This window comes from Neomonachus schauinslandi, chromosome 9 (assembly GCF_002201575.2).
Source record: "Neomonachus schauinslandi chromosome 9, ASM220157v2, whole genome shotgun sequence".
NCBI classification, from domain to species: domain Eukaryota; kingdom Metazoa; phylum Chordata; class Mammalia; order Carnivora; family Phocidae; genus Neomonachus; species Neomonachus schauinslandi.
Window position 1 is genome coordinate 75136406 of NC_058411.1, and position 12598 is coordinate 75149003.

The following is a 12598-nucleotide window of genomic DNA, read 5'->3' on the forward strand; positions in this document are numbered from 1 at the left end:
TGGAAAACAGAAAAGGACATGCTTCGAAAGATGGCCCAGGCAATCCATATCAGGCAAGACAAAGACAGTTATTTGCTGATAGTCAAATAGACAATCTCCTCTCTAGTCAATGATACACACAGTCCCTGAGTTGCCAGTGGTTTGTGCTCTGTGGATGTTTATTTTTTTTAAATTTTTTAATTTAAATTCAATTAGCCAATATATGGTACATCATTATTTTCAGATGTAGTGTTCAATGATTCATCAGTTGCGTATAACCCCGGTGCTTATCATATCACGTGCCCTCAATACCCAACCCCCCATTACCCCATCCCCCCACCCATCTCCCTTTCCGCAACCCTCAGTTTGTTTCCCAGAGTCAAGAGTCTCTCATGGTTTGTCTCCCTCTCTGATTTCTTCCCATTCAGTTTTCCCTCCTTTCCCCTATGATTCTCTGAGCTGTTTCTTATATTCCACATATGAGTGAAAACATACGATCCTGTGGATTTGTTTCTATTCAAGTGTCTGCATTCAGAACATACTCTCGCAGAGAAACAATTTTATACATGGTAGCCATGTTTCTGCCAGTCCCAAATTCATGGAACCAAAATGCCCCCTGCACCGTAGCATTCTTCAGAACATAAAGGACTATAGAATCTGTCCAGTAGACAGCACTGTCCGACAGAAATATAAAGTCAGCCACAAATGTGAACCACATTTGTAATTTCAAATTTTCGAATAGCCACATGAGAAGAGCAAAGATAAACAGGTCAAGTTCACCTTAATAATATATTTCATTTAACCCAATATCTAAAAATATTATCATTTTAACAAGCCATTAGTCTAAGAAATCATTTCAGACATTCTATATTAATTTTTCATAGCCAGTCTTTGAAATCCAGTGCATTTTAGAATTATAGGGCATTTCAATTCAGACTAGTCACATTTCAAGTGCTCCATAGTCGCCTGTGGCTCATGACTCTTGTATTGGACAGTACAGATCTAGACATTAATTAATGCATTCATTCAGCAAACCTTTGTCAAGTGTCTCCTATGTGGTAGGTACTGAGTTAGACATTAGGAGTTCAATGGTGAGCCGGGATAGCCCCAGGCCCATAAAGAATATAGTCTAATGGGGTAGAGAGCAGTAATAAAATAATCATAGAAATATATATAATATTGCAATTGTGAGTAGCTCTCCCAAGGAGAGGTCTGTGGTGTTATAAAAGCATACAGCAGAGAGGTGGTCATATAGAAGGTGAATCCTTTATGGTAGCTTTATCAGTATGTAAGTGTTAGAGAGCAGGGACCCTTTCAGTAACGAAGCTGGAATGTGCGTAATTTGAGGGTGTCAGGGTCATAGGAAGCTCCACAACTCACTTATCCTTGTGCCTTCAGACATGACCTTACACAAATCACAGAACAAAATCAATTTACATCCTCTTTGAAAAATGCTTTCTAGTGCAAGAGATTCTGTAACCTCCTCTGAGTGTCTATTAATCTTAGTGATCATCTGAAAACCATATCAAACAAATTCTGATCCAAAACAATGAATCAGCCGTTTTTTTGTTTTTTGTTTTTTGCCTCTCATGAAGAGAGGACAGCTTTTTCTGAAGGGGAAAGGAATAATGAGAGTTCTGAAGGAGGTCCTGGGAAACGACTGTGCTCAATATTCCCCTGATAGAGGAAGCCCTTTCCGAGTAAGAAGGGAGGTAAACCCCCACTTCTGTCGGTGCAGAGCTGGCCTCCCCAGCACCCTCGACCGCACTCAGACAGACAACTGAGCAAGGCTTAGAGCATCAGCTACACAGGGGGCAGTAAGAAGGAATGAGTTTTGGCTCATGTGGTTCCCTCCCTCATTTGAGTCTTTCAAGAACCCTCCCAGGTAACAAGGCCATCCAGCCCTCTGCCCCAGCCTGGCCACTGGAACACAGACCTTGCCAAAAGTCCAGCCAAGCTCTATTTTATTCATTCCCCAAAGCTCGTGAATGTTTTCAGCCAGTCTGTCTCGGATCTTTTCTAGGTGAGGGGGCAAAACAACCTAAAAGGAAAAGGAACAAGTGTGAAGTCAACAGTAAAAGAACTAAACATATTGAAATCGATCATCAAAATGTATGTGGATAAGGTGCCACAGTTGAACTCACTACACGTATCCCAGCAGAGGCTGCTCCCAGAGGTTCCTTTTTCCCCAGAAGGACTATACTGTTGCAACCCACCCTGTTTAACCCAGATGCTTCCAGAGATTCCTTCCTCTCTGGGCTTCCTCTTTGCCCATCCTTTCTCAGTCTTCCTTGTAGATATTTGTGTTCTATGTTCTTCCCATGTGAATGCTTCCCTGGGCCTCCCCTCCCCTCTGTCCATGCTCTCTCCTTGGGAGATCTCACCTAGCCATAGACGGTCACTCTCAAGTCTGTGTGTCTCTAGCCATGGTCTCTCCCGAAGTTCAGACCTACAGTTCCAACTGTCCACAAGATTTTCCCACCAAAGTAAACCCAACATGCTATTCAAAACCGAATTCATGTCTTTCCTTCAAAACCTTTTCTCTTCCTGTTTTTCTTCTCTCTTTTTGTTGAATGGCCCACCATTGCTTCAAGCCTGGAAATCAATCCAAGTGTCTTCCCTCTCGGCATGACTTGCCCTCTCCCACACCGCCATCAAATCAGTCACGCAATTGATCATGTTCATTTTTGAAGCATCTTTCTGAAGGCCCCCCTCCTCTAATCTACTAAACCTTTTCTCCTTGGACCATTGTAAGAGCCTCACAGTTGGTCTCCTCAACTGCCCACCAATCTACCCTCCACACTGTGGCCAGAGTGATGAGTCTACAACAACAAAAGCATGTCACAGCATTCACCTCCTGGGTGTCTCCAAGTGTTCCTTGAACTCCTGAGACACAAACTAGATGTGTTTGTTAACCAAGTATACAGTGTCCTCCTTCAGTTCTTCCACTGTGGTCCTCCCCAACACATTCCCGCCAAACTTCTTGAAATTCTCACCAAAGGTCACACTGTTTCACAGTTCTGTGTCCTTGCACTTGCAAACTTTACCCTTATTAATCCCCCCACAACACACATAATATGTACACACACACACACACACACCCCTCTATGCCACATAGCAGATGACAAGGACACACACAAGGACACTCTCCTGGACCAGACTCTAGACGGGAACCTCTAGAATCCTAGTTTTCTAGTCTAGATGGGAACCCTAGTTTTCCAGCTAGGCTCTATTCTTGGGCCTTGTTCTCAAGACCCCAGTTGTAGAAAGGATCCTGCTAAATCAGTTTGGCGAGAATCCACCTCCCCTGATAGCTGATCACCCCCTCCCCCCACCTCTGTGTCTGATCAGATTTCCTCCTCCCCTCACCATCCCCCAGGTGATATCAGATCGCTCTGTCCTGCCTTCAGATAGAATCCTGTGAGATCAATTTAGCAAGAATCCATCCCAACCCCTGAGGCTTCTCTTAGTAATTTCCCTTCCACTGACTCTCCCCAACTTGCTCTCCTTGGCTCTAAATCCCCACTTGTTCTTATTGCACTCAGAACCAAGCGTGGCTCTACACTGGAGTTCCTTTTCCTCTATTTACTTAGCTCCTAAGTAAGATCTGTTTTCACTGCTTTAACTGCTGTCCAGCTCTGATTTTAATCCAAACACCCTTAGTAGCCATCCTTCTAAATTTAGCTCAAATTTAGCTCAACTTCCCTTTGGGAAGTCTTCCCCAATTACCTCTAGGGAGAGTTTCTCTGAGTTTTCCTGGCACTTTGCTTGTATCTCTCCATAGAGGTCACACCCTGGGGGCCCAAGTTGTTCCTCCTTCCCTTCCTCTGATTTTTAAAAATTTAGTACTACTGTGACTACAATAATAATAATTCTTCTTCTTCTCATGTTTATCCCTTGGCAACTTTTAAGAAACAGGAGATGAATAGATAAAGATGTGGTCCATATATACAATGGAATATTACTCAGCCATCAGAAAAGATGAATACTCAACTTTTGCATCAACATGGATGGGACTGGAGGAGATTATGCTAAGTGAAATAAGTCAAGCAGAGAAAGTCAATTATCATATGGTTTCACTTATTTGTGGAACATAAGGAATAGCATGGAGGACATTAGGAGAAGGAAGGGAAAAATGAAGGGGACGAAATCGGAGGGAGAGATGAACCATGAGAAACTATGGAGTCTGAGAAACAAACAGGGTTTTAGAGGGGAGTGGGGGGGGATGGGTTAGCCCGGTGATGGGTATTAAGGAGGGCACATACTGCATGGAGCACTGGGTGTTATATAAAAACAATGAATCGTGGAACACTACATCAAAAACTAATGATGTATTATATGGTGACATAACATAATAAAAAAAATAAAATAAAATAAAAAGAAACGGAAGATTTCCTATAAAAATCCAGATTTCTAGTTTGTTTTGATCCCTTGGAAGATCACTAACATTGGACTCACGCTTTTGCCCCGCAATTATCAGCCGGAGGGCCTGTGCACTTGACCTACTTCATTTCTGCATCACCTGCCTGGTCCCTTGCAATCCTCACTCTATTACAAAGGTTATTAGTGTTTCCACTAATACAAAAATCCTGATTTTTTTTTTTTGAGGGGGGTAGCTCTGGGAGAAAAAATTTTTTTAGTAAAATAATGTGTATCAAGTCAGTGACGTATATAAGGAGATCATGGAGAAAAACAGCAATAACATATTTAACCTATGTGTATAGTCATTATCTGCCTTTCAGTGAAAGACATTTAAAAAAAATCAACTTAATCTAATCATCAAAGAGTCAAAGTTAATAAATGGCATGACGTTTCAATAAAGAGTAAAATGGGAAAAATTATTAGCGAACAAATTACAACTATATTTGGGTTTTATTGGTAAACCAAGATAATTTTTAAACTAAGTGCTCCTTAGGTGATCACAGAATGGAAGGGGATTTGCATGTGGGAAGAACCACATGCTTCAATAAAAGGAGACAATGTGGAAAAAGGCCGCCACAAAGAACCCTAAGTCGTAATTTCAGTGACCTCATTTGGTGACTACCTGGGGCAGAGTAACACTGGCTTGCTAACTGCCTTACGGTGTCTAGGGCTGGGCTGCCCGGAGCTGGGCTCCTTCTTCCCAGCGCTCAGCCAGGGCCTGGGGCGCTTTAAGCCCTGGGTACTGGCAGTACCCAGGACAGGGCTCCAGTCAGCAGTACTTTGCCCGCAAACTGGTTACTATGCCCCAGGGAGGATGGAGTTGACTCTCTACATATGTAACTTCTCCTTTGATAATAATTTCACAGAATGGTAGATCCTAAAAAATTATAAGGCCTCGTTCAAGATAATAAATTGCACCTTTCCGACAAGAACTTGCCTATTATTTGATTCCCTGGGAACATCTCCCTAGTTCCAGGGTCCATACAGATTCAACTATGGGTCTGGACCTGGCTTGCTGATTTATCTGTGATCTTCGATTTTCAAATCTTCAGTTCTGCATGTGTAGACGTTCTTCCCACTCTTTGGTCAAGCCCTCCCTTCCTCCCTCATCAAAACTTCCCCTCATTCTCTTGAGGCCCACTTCTTCCAGGAGGCCTTTCCTAACACTCGTTTCTGATGATTCAGTGAGGATTGGTGAGGAGAAGTAGGTATCATGCTCATGCTCTCCCCTCACTTGTGTGCTGGGGCCTTGTGTCCATGTGAAAGCTAGTTTAGTTCTTTGGGCCTCAAGCTTCATGTGTAGGATACACGGGAACCAGAGGATCCAATTCCCAGGATCATCTTTGGCTCACCAACTCCTCCCCAGTTTCCTGTCAACCTTCTTAATGCCAACTACTTTCAAGGTGCTACACCAGGCTCTGTGAGGCAGGCAGGGAAATGCTGCTCTTTCCATTCTAAGCGAGTTCACAATAATGAGCTGAGGAAGGTACGAAGCAAATTCGGGAACATGCACACACAGCTGAATGTAATAGGGTCACGTGAATATTATGGGGAAGTAACATGCTGGAGACTTTCTATAGGTCAAGAGAGCTATATTCCTACAAACTATTAACCCGATGTGCTTCAGAGACAAGTCTCCTTGTCAATGATTTTCTCTAATGTTTAGAATAGTGACTCGAATAGCAATGGTGTGGAGGAAATACTGGAAACTGTTGTTTATGTCCCTTGTCATAAGCATGTGAGTGTGTCTCTTCCAAAACAGAGACCCTGGAAAGGGAAAGAAATGGCCCTTTATCAGCACTTTCCCCTCATATGCACTATCCCATTTCTTTCAGTTTTATTTCCAGCTCTTCTCCTACACACTCCCTCTTCTCTGAGCATCCAGTCACAGGAGAATATTTTATTATGATCTGTCCCTACCTTTTTTTAAGTTTTTATTTAAATTCCAGTTAGTTAACAAACAGTGTTATATTAGTTTCAGGTGTACAATATAGTGATTCAACAATTCTATACATTGCTCAGTGCTCATCATGGTAAGTGTACTCTTCATCCCCATCACCTGTTTCCCCCATCCCCCCACCTACCTCCCTTCTGGTCACCATCAGTTTGTTCTCTATAGTTAAGGGTCTTTTTCCTGGTTTGCCTCTCTTTTCTTCCCCCTTTGCTCATTTGTTTTGTTTCTTAAATTCTACATATGAGTGAGATCATATGGTATTTATCATTCTCTGACTTATTTTGCTTAGCATAATACACTCTAGCTCCATCCATGTTGTTGCAAATGGCAAGATTCCATTCTTCTTTAGGGCTGAGTAATATTCCATTACACACACACACCACCTCTTCTTTATCCATCAATCGATGGGCACTTGGGCTGTTTCCATAATTTGGCTATTATAGATAATGCTGCTATAAACATCGGGATGCGTGTATTCCTTTGAATTAGTGTATCTGTATTCTTTGGGTAAATACCTAGTAGTGAGATTGCTGGATCATAGGGTGGTTATCCACCTGTCCATACTTTGTGTTTCTACTTCTACACCTTTACTTACCATATTCCTGTTACTTCAACCCTGGATGCCCCTCCTCATTTAGGCTTATTAAAGGCTCTGGTTGAAGTCTATCCTAACTAGACTTCTAGAAATATTCTAGCCTAACAGGTGTCTCCAGCACTTATTTGTGCTACAGTTCATTTTGCATTACACTCAGATTGAAAAAAATAATAATACATTTGCTTTTTACCTCTTCAGTGTGGTTGCAAATTCCCAGAGAGTACTGCCTATCTGTGCCTGCACCTCACAGAGTCTTGCCTGTAGCAAGTGATCACTTGTTCTCTGAGAAATCCTTAAAGAGCTCAATCTACACATATGGTGGAAACACGAAGAACGACAGTTGTTCGCATGACATGACAATAATACAGAATGGACGACAGGAATGGTTCAGAGACAACACAGAGAGAAGGATTTAGCCCTATCACTTCATCTACTCCTGCTGGCAGCAGGAACCTACCTGACTGGTGTCTATGGGGTATGGGATGAAAGAGGCTTGGGAGAGGGACTGGGTGGTACCCAGCAGATCTCTAACGCCTTCAGCGTCACGTTTATATTCTTTCACAGGCTCCAATCTCATCTTTTCTTTTGGAAGTAAGGCTTCATAGCAAGGGGCATAGCCAGAGGGAGGCAGGAACTTAAATTCTCCATGACGTCCACCCATCAGGAAACGCACTCTGTAACATTTGGAGAGACCAGGAAGAGAGAGGTTAAAAAAAGAAATCCCAGCCCAAGTACGTAAAAAATTCAAGATAAGGCCCCCCGCCCCCAAATTGTTTTGTTGGGAAGCGCCTGAATTTGGGTCCAGTACAGCGAACATCCGAAAGTACGCAATAAAGCAGTAGAGAGAGTGGTCAGTGCAGGATCCTCAGTCGACCCGTGTCAGCTAAGTTCTTAAAAGTTCACTTATACAGAAATATCACTAGACTTTAAAAATCATGTTTTTCCTTACTCTAGTAGACAAGTCATTATTCCAGATATTATTACTCGAGTACTCAAAAGATAACAGTGATGATGATACTATTCTCCAAACAGACCATACTGAAAGTACAGCATGGGGACTTCAAGTCTTTCTACTTGAGGGACATTACTCACATATTAATTAAAGAAAACGTGGCATAACTCTCTGGGGGAAATAGGAAATTGTAACCTTCAGAAGCAGGCAAAAGATGAAGAAATCCCAGCATATTAAACACAAATGGTCGGGCGCCTGGGTGGCTCAGTTGGTTAAGCGACTGCCTTCGGCTCAGGTCATGATCCTGGAGTTCCGGGATCGAGTCCCACTTCGGGCTCCCTGCTCAGCAGGGAGTCTTCTTCTCCCTCTGACCCTCCTCCCTCTCATGCTCTCTGTCTCTCATTCTCTGTCTCGCAAATAAATAAAATCTAAAAACACAAATGGTATATATGCCAGGTGCCATTACTTGAAGTGCTAACACTGCAGAGGCTGCAGTTTCCCAAAGCAGCCATACGAGGGCGACTCTGAAGAAGCATGAGCACGAGGCCATAGCCTTAGGAAGCCAAATGGGCATCAAGTGTCTGCCCACTGGGGTGCCAGTGCCTTTACTGCCTTTCCCAGGGGCACCACCACCCTGCCGGCATCCAGACCTGACACTCTGGTCCACTCCAGCAGTGCCTGCCGAGAGACCTCCCAGGAAGGGGGAAAGACACCTGGGGGTTCATAGGAATGGCAGGCACCGATTTCCAGTGTACTGAAGTCTTTCAATATGTGAATTCAGCATTCTGGCTGAATTTCAGCCTCACATATATAGGTTCGGTTACGGGTATAGTTACACCCCAAAGCTCTCCTTGCAAGGAAGAGAGGACGACAAGTGAAGCATTTCAAAATGACACTTCATATTCTCCCAGGTTTGTAACAAGAAATAGAGCTTTTGTAAATCAACAGCAACCACATTAATCCGATGAGGAAATATGACCATGGTTTTAAGTCATTAAAACACAAAAAGATATGTAGCCTTGCAGGGTCAACACTCATTTCCCACAGGAAAAATCAATACATACACGTAGCATCTGCTCTCAACACTCTCACCCTCCTCCCTCTGCTGAACAACGAGTTACTGAACCCATATGACGTGCTGTTCTCTGCACTGAAGACTCGGCAATGAACAAAGACTACAGTGTCCCTGGAGTCACAGAGCAGGCATCCAACTAGAAAAACAGTCCTAATTACTGATGGGGAGATATCGAGGAAGGAACAAAGAGGGCAATGTGGAATAACTCCGGAAAGAGGGTGGCTCTTAGATTGGAGTGCAGGAAGGCCTCTCTGAGGAGGAGATGTGAACTAACCCTGTGGGATAAAGAGGAGCTAAGGAGTCTAAAATCTGGAAGAGGAGCATTCCAAGCAGAGAGGAACAATATGTGCCAAGGCCCCGAGGCAGGGAAGAGCTTGGGTGGAGAGCCCAAGGGGCAGGAGAGGAGGTGGGGGGGGGTGCAGTGTGAGATCAGGTAGGGTCTGTGAGCCATGGCAAGAAGAGGAGATTGTATTCCAGGTGGGAAGTTTTGGAAAGACGTTAAGGAGAAGAAATGCAAGATTCTTCTCGCTGCTCTATGTTAACAGAGCAGCAGACCAATTAGCCGGTATTTGGAGGCACCTGACACCAAACTAGTCACAGTGGGAGAGGAGGACAGTCTGAACCAATGTGATGATGGACAAGATGGAAAACAACAGACAGATCCCAGTTTTGTTTTGGAGTAAGGATTGTTAGGAACCGCTGATGGAGGGGGCTGGAGTGGGCACGTGGGTGCGGGGGGATGAGGTATGTGGAGGAAGGGTTATGACCTAGCAAAGCTCTCACAGCAAGACTCTCCACCAGGCCTCACTTACTTTCGCTCGAATGTTCTGGTAGAGCAACCTTACAAGAGAGGCTCAGTGTTGGCTGAGTAATTGTGATTGCAGAAGTGGCCTAATTATGAAACCGGAAAATAAAACTCTCTCCAAGTGGGAGATATTAAGGGTTTTTTTTTTCTACCCAATACAAATTCTTTATCCAAATTAATTATAGAAATCATATGAAACCCCCCACTTTCCCATTTTAAAGTACTAAACAATGGGGCACCTGGGTGGCTCAGATGGTTAAGCGTCTGCCTTCGGCTCAGGTCATGATCCCAGGGTCCTGGGATCGAGTCCCGCATCGGGCTCCCTGCTCCTTGGGAGCCTGCTTCTCCCTCTGCCTCTCTCTCTCTGTCTCTCATGAATAAATAAATAAAATCTTAAAAAAATAAAAAAATAAAGTACTAAACAATGATATAGAATTAGAACCACAATAGTCCCTTCTGAATGGTCCTACATTAAATGTTACATAATGGGGCGAGATATATGTGTATTAAGAATATGCACAATGACATTAAAACAAAATTGAGTCATTAGCCTTCAATGTTACTAATTTAGTGAACCTTCAGGAAATAATGACTAAGCCTTGAAATTATTGGTTGAGAAGTTCCCAATTCAACTGCAACATAGCAGATTGTGTTACTGACATGCTGAAATTGTGGGATAGAACTAGATCTTTTTGAGCAAAAGAAGAGTGTGGGACTTTTTTCTTTTTTTTTTTTTGCCTCTCTCTTCTCCTTGAGCATCCTTTCTGTGAGAAGCTGAATGCCCAGGAGCTCGTACAGCAAGTGTATTCTTTGTTACTCACTAGTGTACAGATTCTAAGAACAAGTAAATCATTTCCTACGAGGTCTTCTAGCTGGACTTAATTATTCATGAGCTGTCTTGCCAGTTCTGTTTCGTTTTAAAGTTTCTCTTACATTTTAACATCTGCTGTCATCTTCTGGATAGAGAGCAAATCAAGAAAGGTGGAGTTCCACACAGCACATAGGGAAAATCACGATTTCTGTTTTTATATTCAGTTATTAAAAAGAGAATAATTTGGTTATAAATCTTCATCTCATTTCCTCTAATGGCCACAAAAACTGTACAATGAAAAATTTACATAACCAGAAATCAGTGTTTACTGCTCACTGAAGCATTTGTCTCCAAACGTCATTACGCTGTGCTTCAGTGGACGGAAAAAAGGGTCCTGCCAGACAGAAGGTCTGCCTTCTGCCCCCCGGCAGGTGGGATTGGACAAGAGCTGGGGCCAGGTACCCCTACTGTCTGTGGCTCCTTCCCTCGCTGCCCAGAGTCTCTGGGAAGGGCTCCAACAAACCACAACTAATATTGGTGGTCCTCCTCAGAACTCTCTCTGGGAGATCCAGACTGACCAGGTCAAAGGAAATAGCTAGCAATAAAGACAGGCTTGAAGAAAATAATCTAAAGAAACACCTGAAACTCACTTTAATTATTTGAAGACATTAAAATGGGATTCCCCCTCTGTCTTAGAGTTTCAGCAGAGGTCCCACAGGCAGATAATTCAGAGGATGCTAATCTGTGCACACCCTGAAGTGGGATGCTGCATAAGATGATGAAGCCAATGAAAGGAAAATAAGTCATTTGGAGGGAACTGTCAGGGAGAAAGGGAAGGGAGTGCTCTCCTATCTGAAGTCAAATGCTAGTGCTTAAGAACCACTGAGAAGCTTGCAAGTGTCCCCTGGAATTTAGTGAGAGACGTGTTTGCCTGGTGACAGAACAGAGAGAGAGAGGGAGAGAAGGAGACAGAGGGACACAGAAGACCTCAAGGGAAAGAGCTGCCCTTCTGCTCAGGGTGGGGCCAAGGACTATGTTCCTGGAAGGCCAGATAGACTCCACGAGTGAGCCGCGTGTCAGCCATCTTGAAAGGAATTATGCCCAGAGAGGCAAAGGACTGCGCAGAGACCAGAACCCCGGGGACTGGGGGAAGTGGGAGGCCTGCGCGCACAGTGGGGCGGGGGGGAGGGCAATACAGAGTAGGGCTGGGGGTCAGCCAGAACGGAGCGGCCAGCACAGGTGGTAAAGCGTGTGTGGAAAGAACTGCAGGGAGATGCTCCCGGCCTAAGGCTCCACGGAAACTACACTAGGGCCCCAGAAGAGAAAGCTGCTACACGTCATTACACAAAGGTGTGCTGCCAGCCACAGCTGCACCAACTCCCACCACCACAGGCTGTGCCCCTCCCCCGCACCACCCAGGCAGCTCCCCCTGGGCTCAGCAGGGGGTCGGAGACAGAGCTGGTTGACCCTGGAGGAGCCCGGCCTCTGGTTGCAAGCCCAATGGGGAAGGCCTCACACATCAACTGCATACAAATCTGAGCTTTTATAGCCACCAACTGCATACAAATCTGAGTTTTTACTGAGTTTTGATGTTACCAACAGGATTGTTCTCATTCTTATAAGGAGTAATAAAGGTTACAGAGGCTGCCCGAGAACTTGCCCAGAGCACGAATTTGAAGGGGTAGCAAGAAAAACAACAAAGTTACAGATACCTAGTCTACTTCTTTCAATAAATCCAGTTATCTGGCACTTAAGGTTTATGATTTGAATCCTTTGTCCCACTCATAAATGAGAATTTTCCAATTAGAATGTAAATCTCTCTTCTCCAGGTGCATTCTTCCCTGCTCCTTGGGTTCTACAGAATCTCCAGGCCTCACAGATGATAAATTTAAAATAAAAAGATAATTTAAGAACTGAGTTCATTAAAATTAGTCCTTCTTGATCCTTGGATCAAGGATCCTTGATCCCTTTTCTCTACATGAATGGATTTTAAAATCAATTTCAT

At 43.8% G+C, this 12598-nt stretch overlaps 1 protein-coding gene across 1 annotated transcript in view; it reads right to left on the reverse strand.

Annotated features, from left to right (window-relative positions):
• RYR3 (ryanodine receptor 3) overlaps positions 1-12598 on the reverse strand; it is a 354804-nt gene that overhangs the window by 196952 nt on the left and 145254 nt on the right. Inside the window, exons 21-22 of the mRNA XM_021695474.2 lie at positions 7408-7624; positions 1916-2020 (exon numbers count right to left, since the gene is read on the reverse strand). Of these exons, the coding sequence (XP_021551149.1) occupies positions 1916-2020; positions 7408-7624 (322 nt within the window). The remainder of the gene's footprint in view (positions 1-1915; positions 2021-7407; positions 7625-12598) is intronic.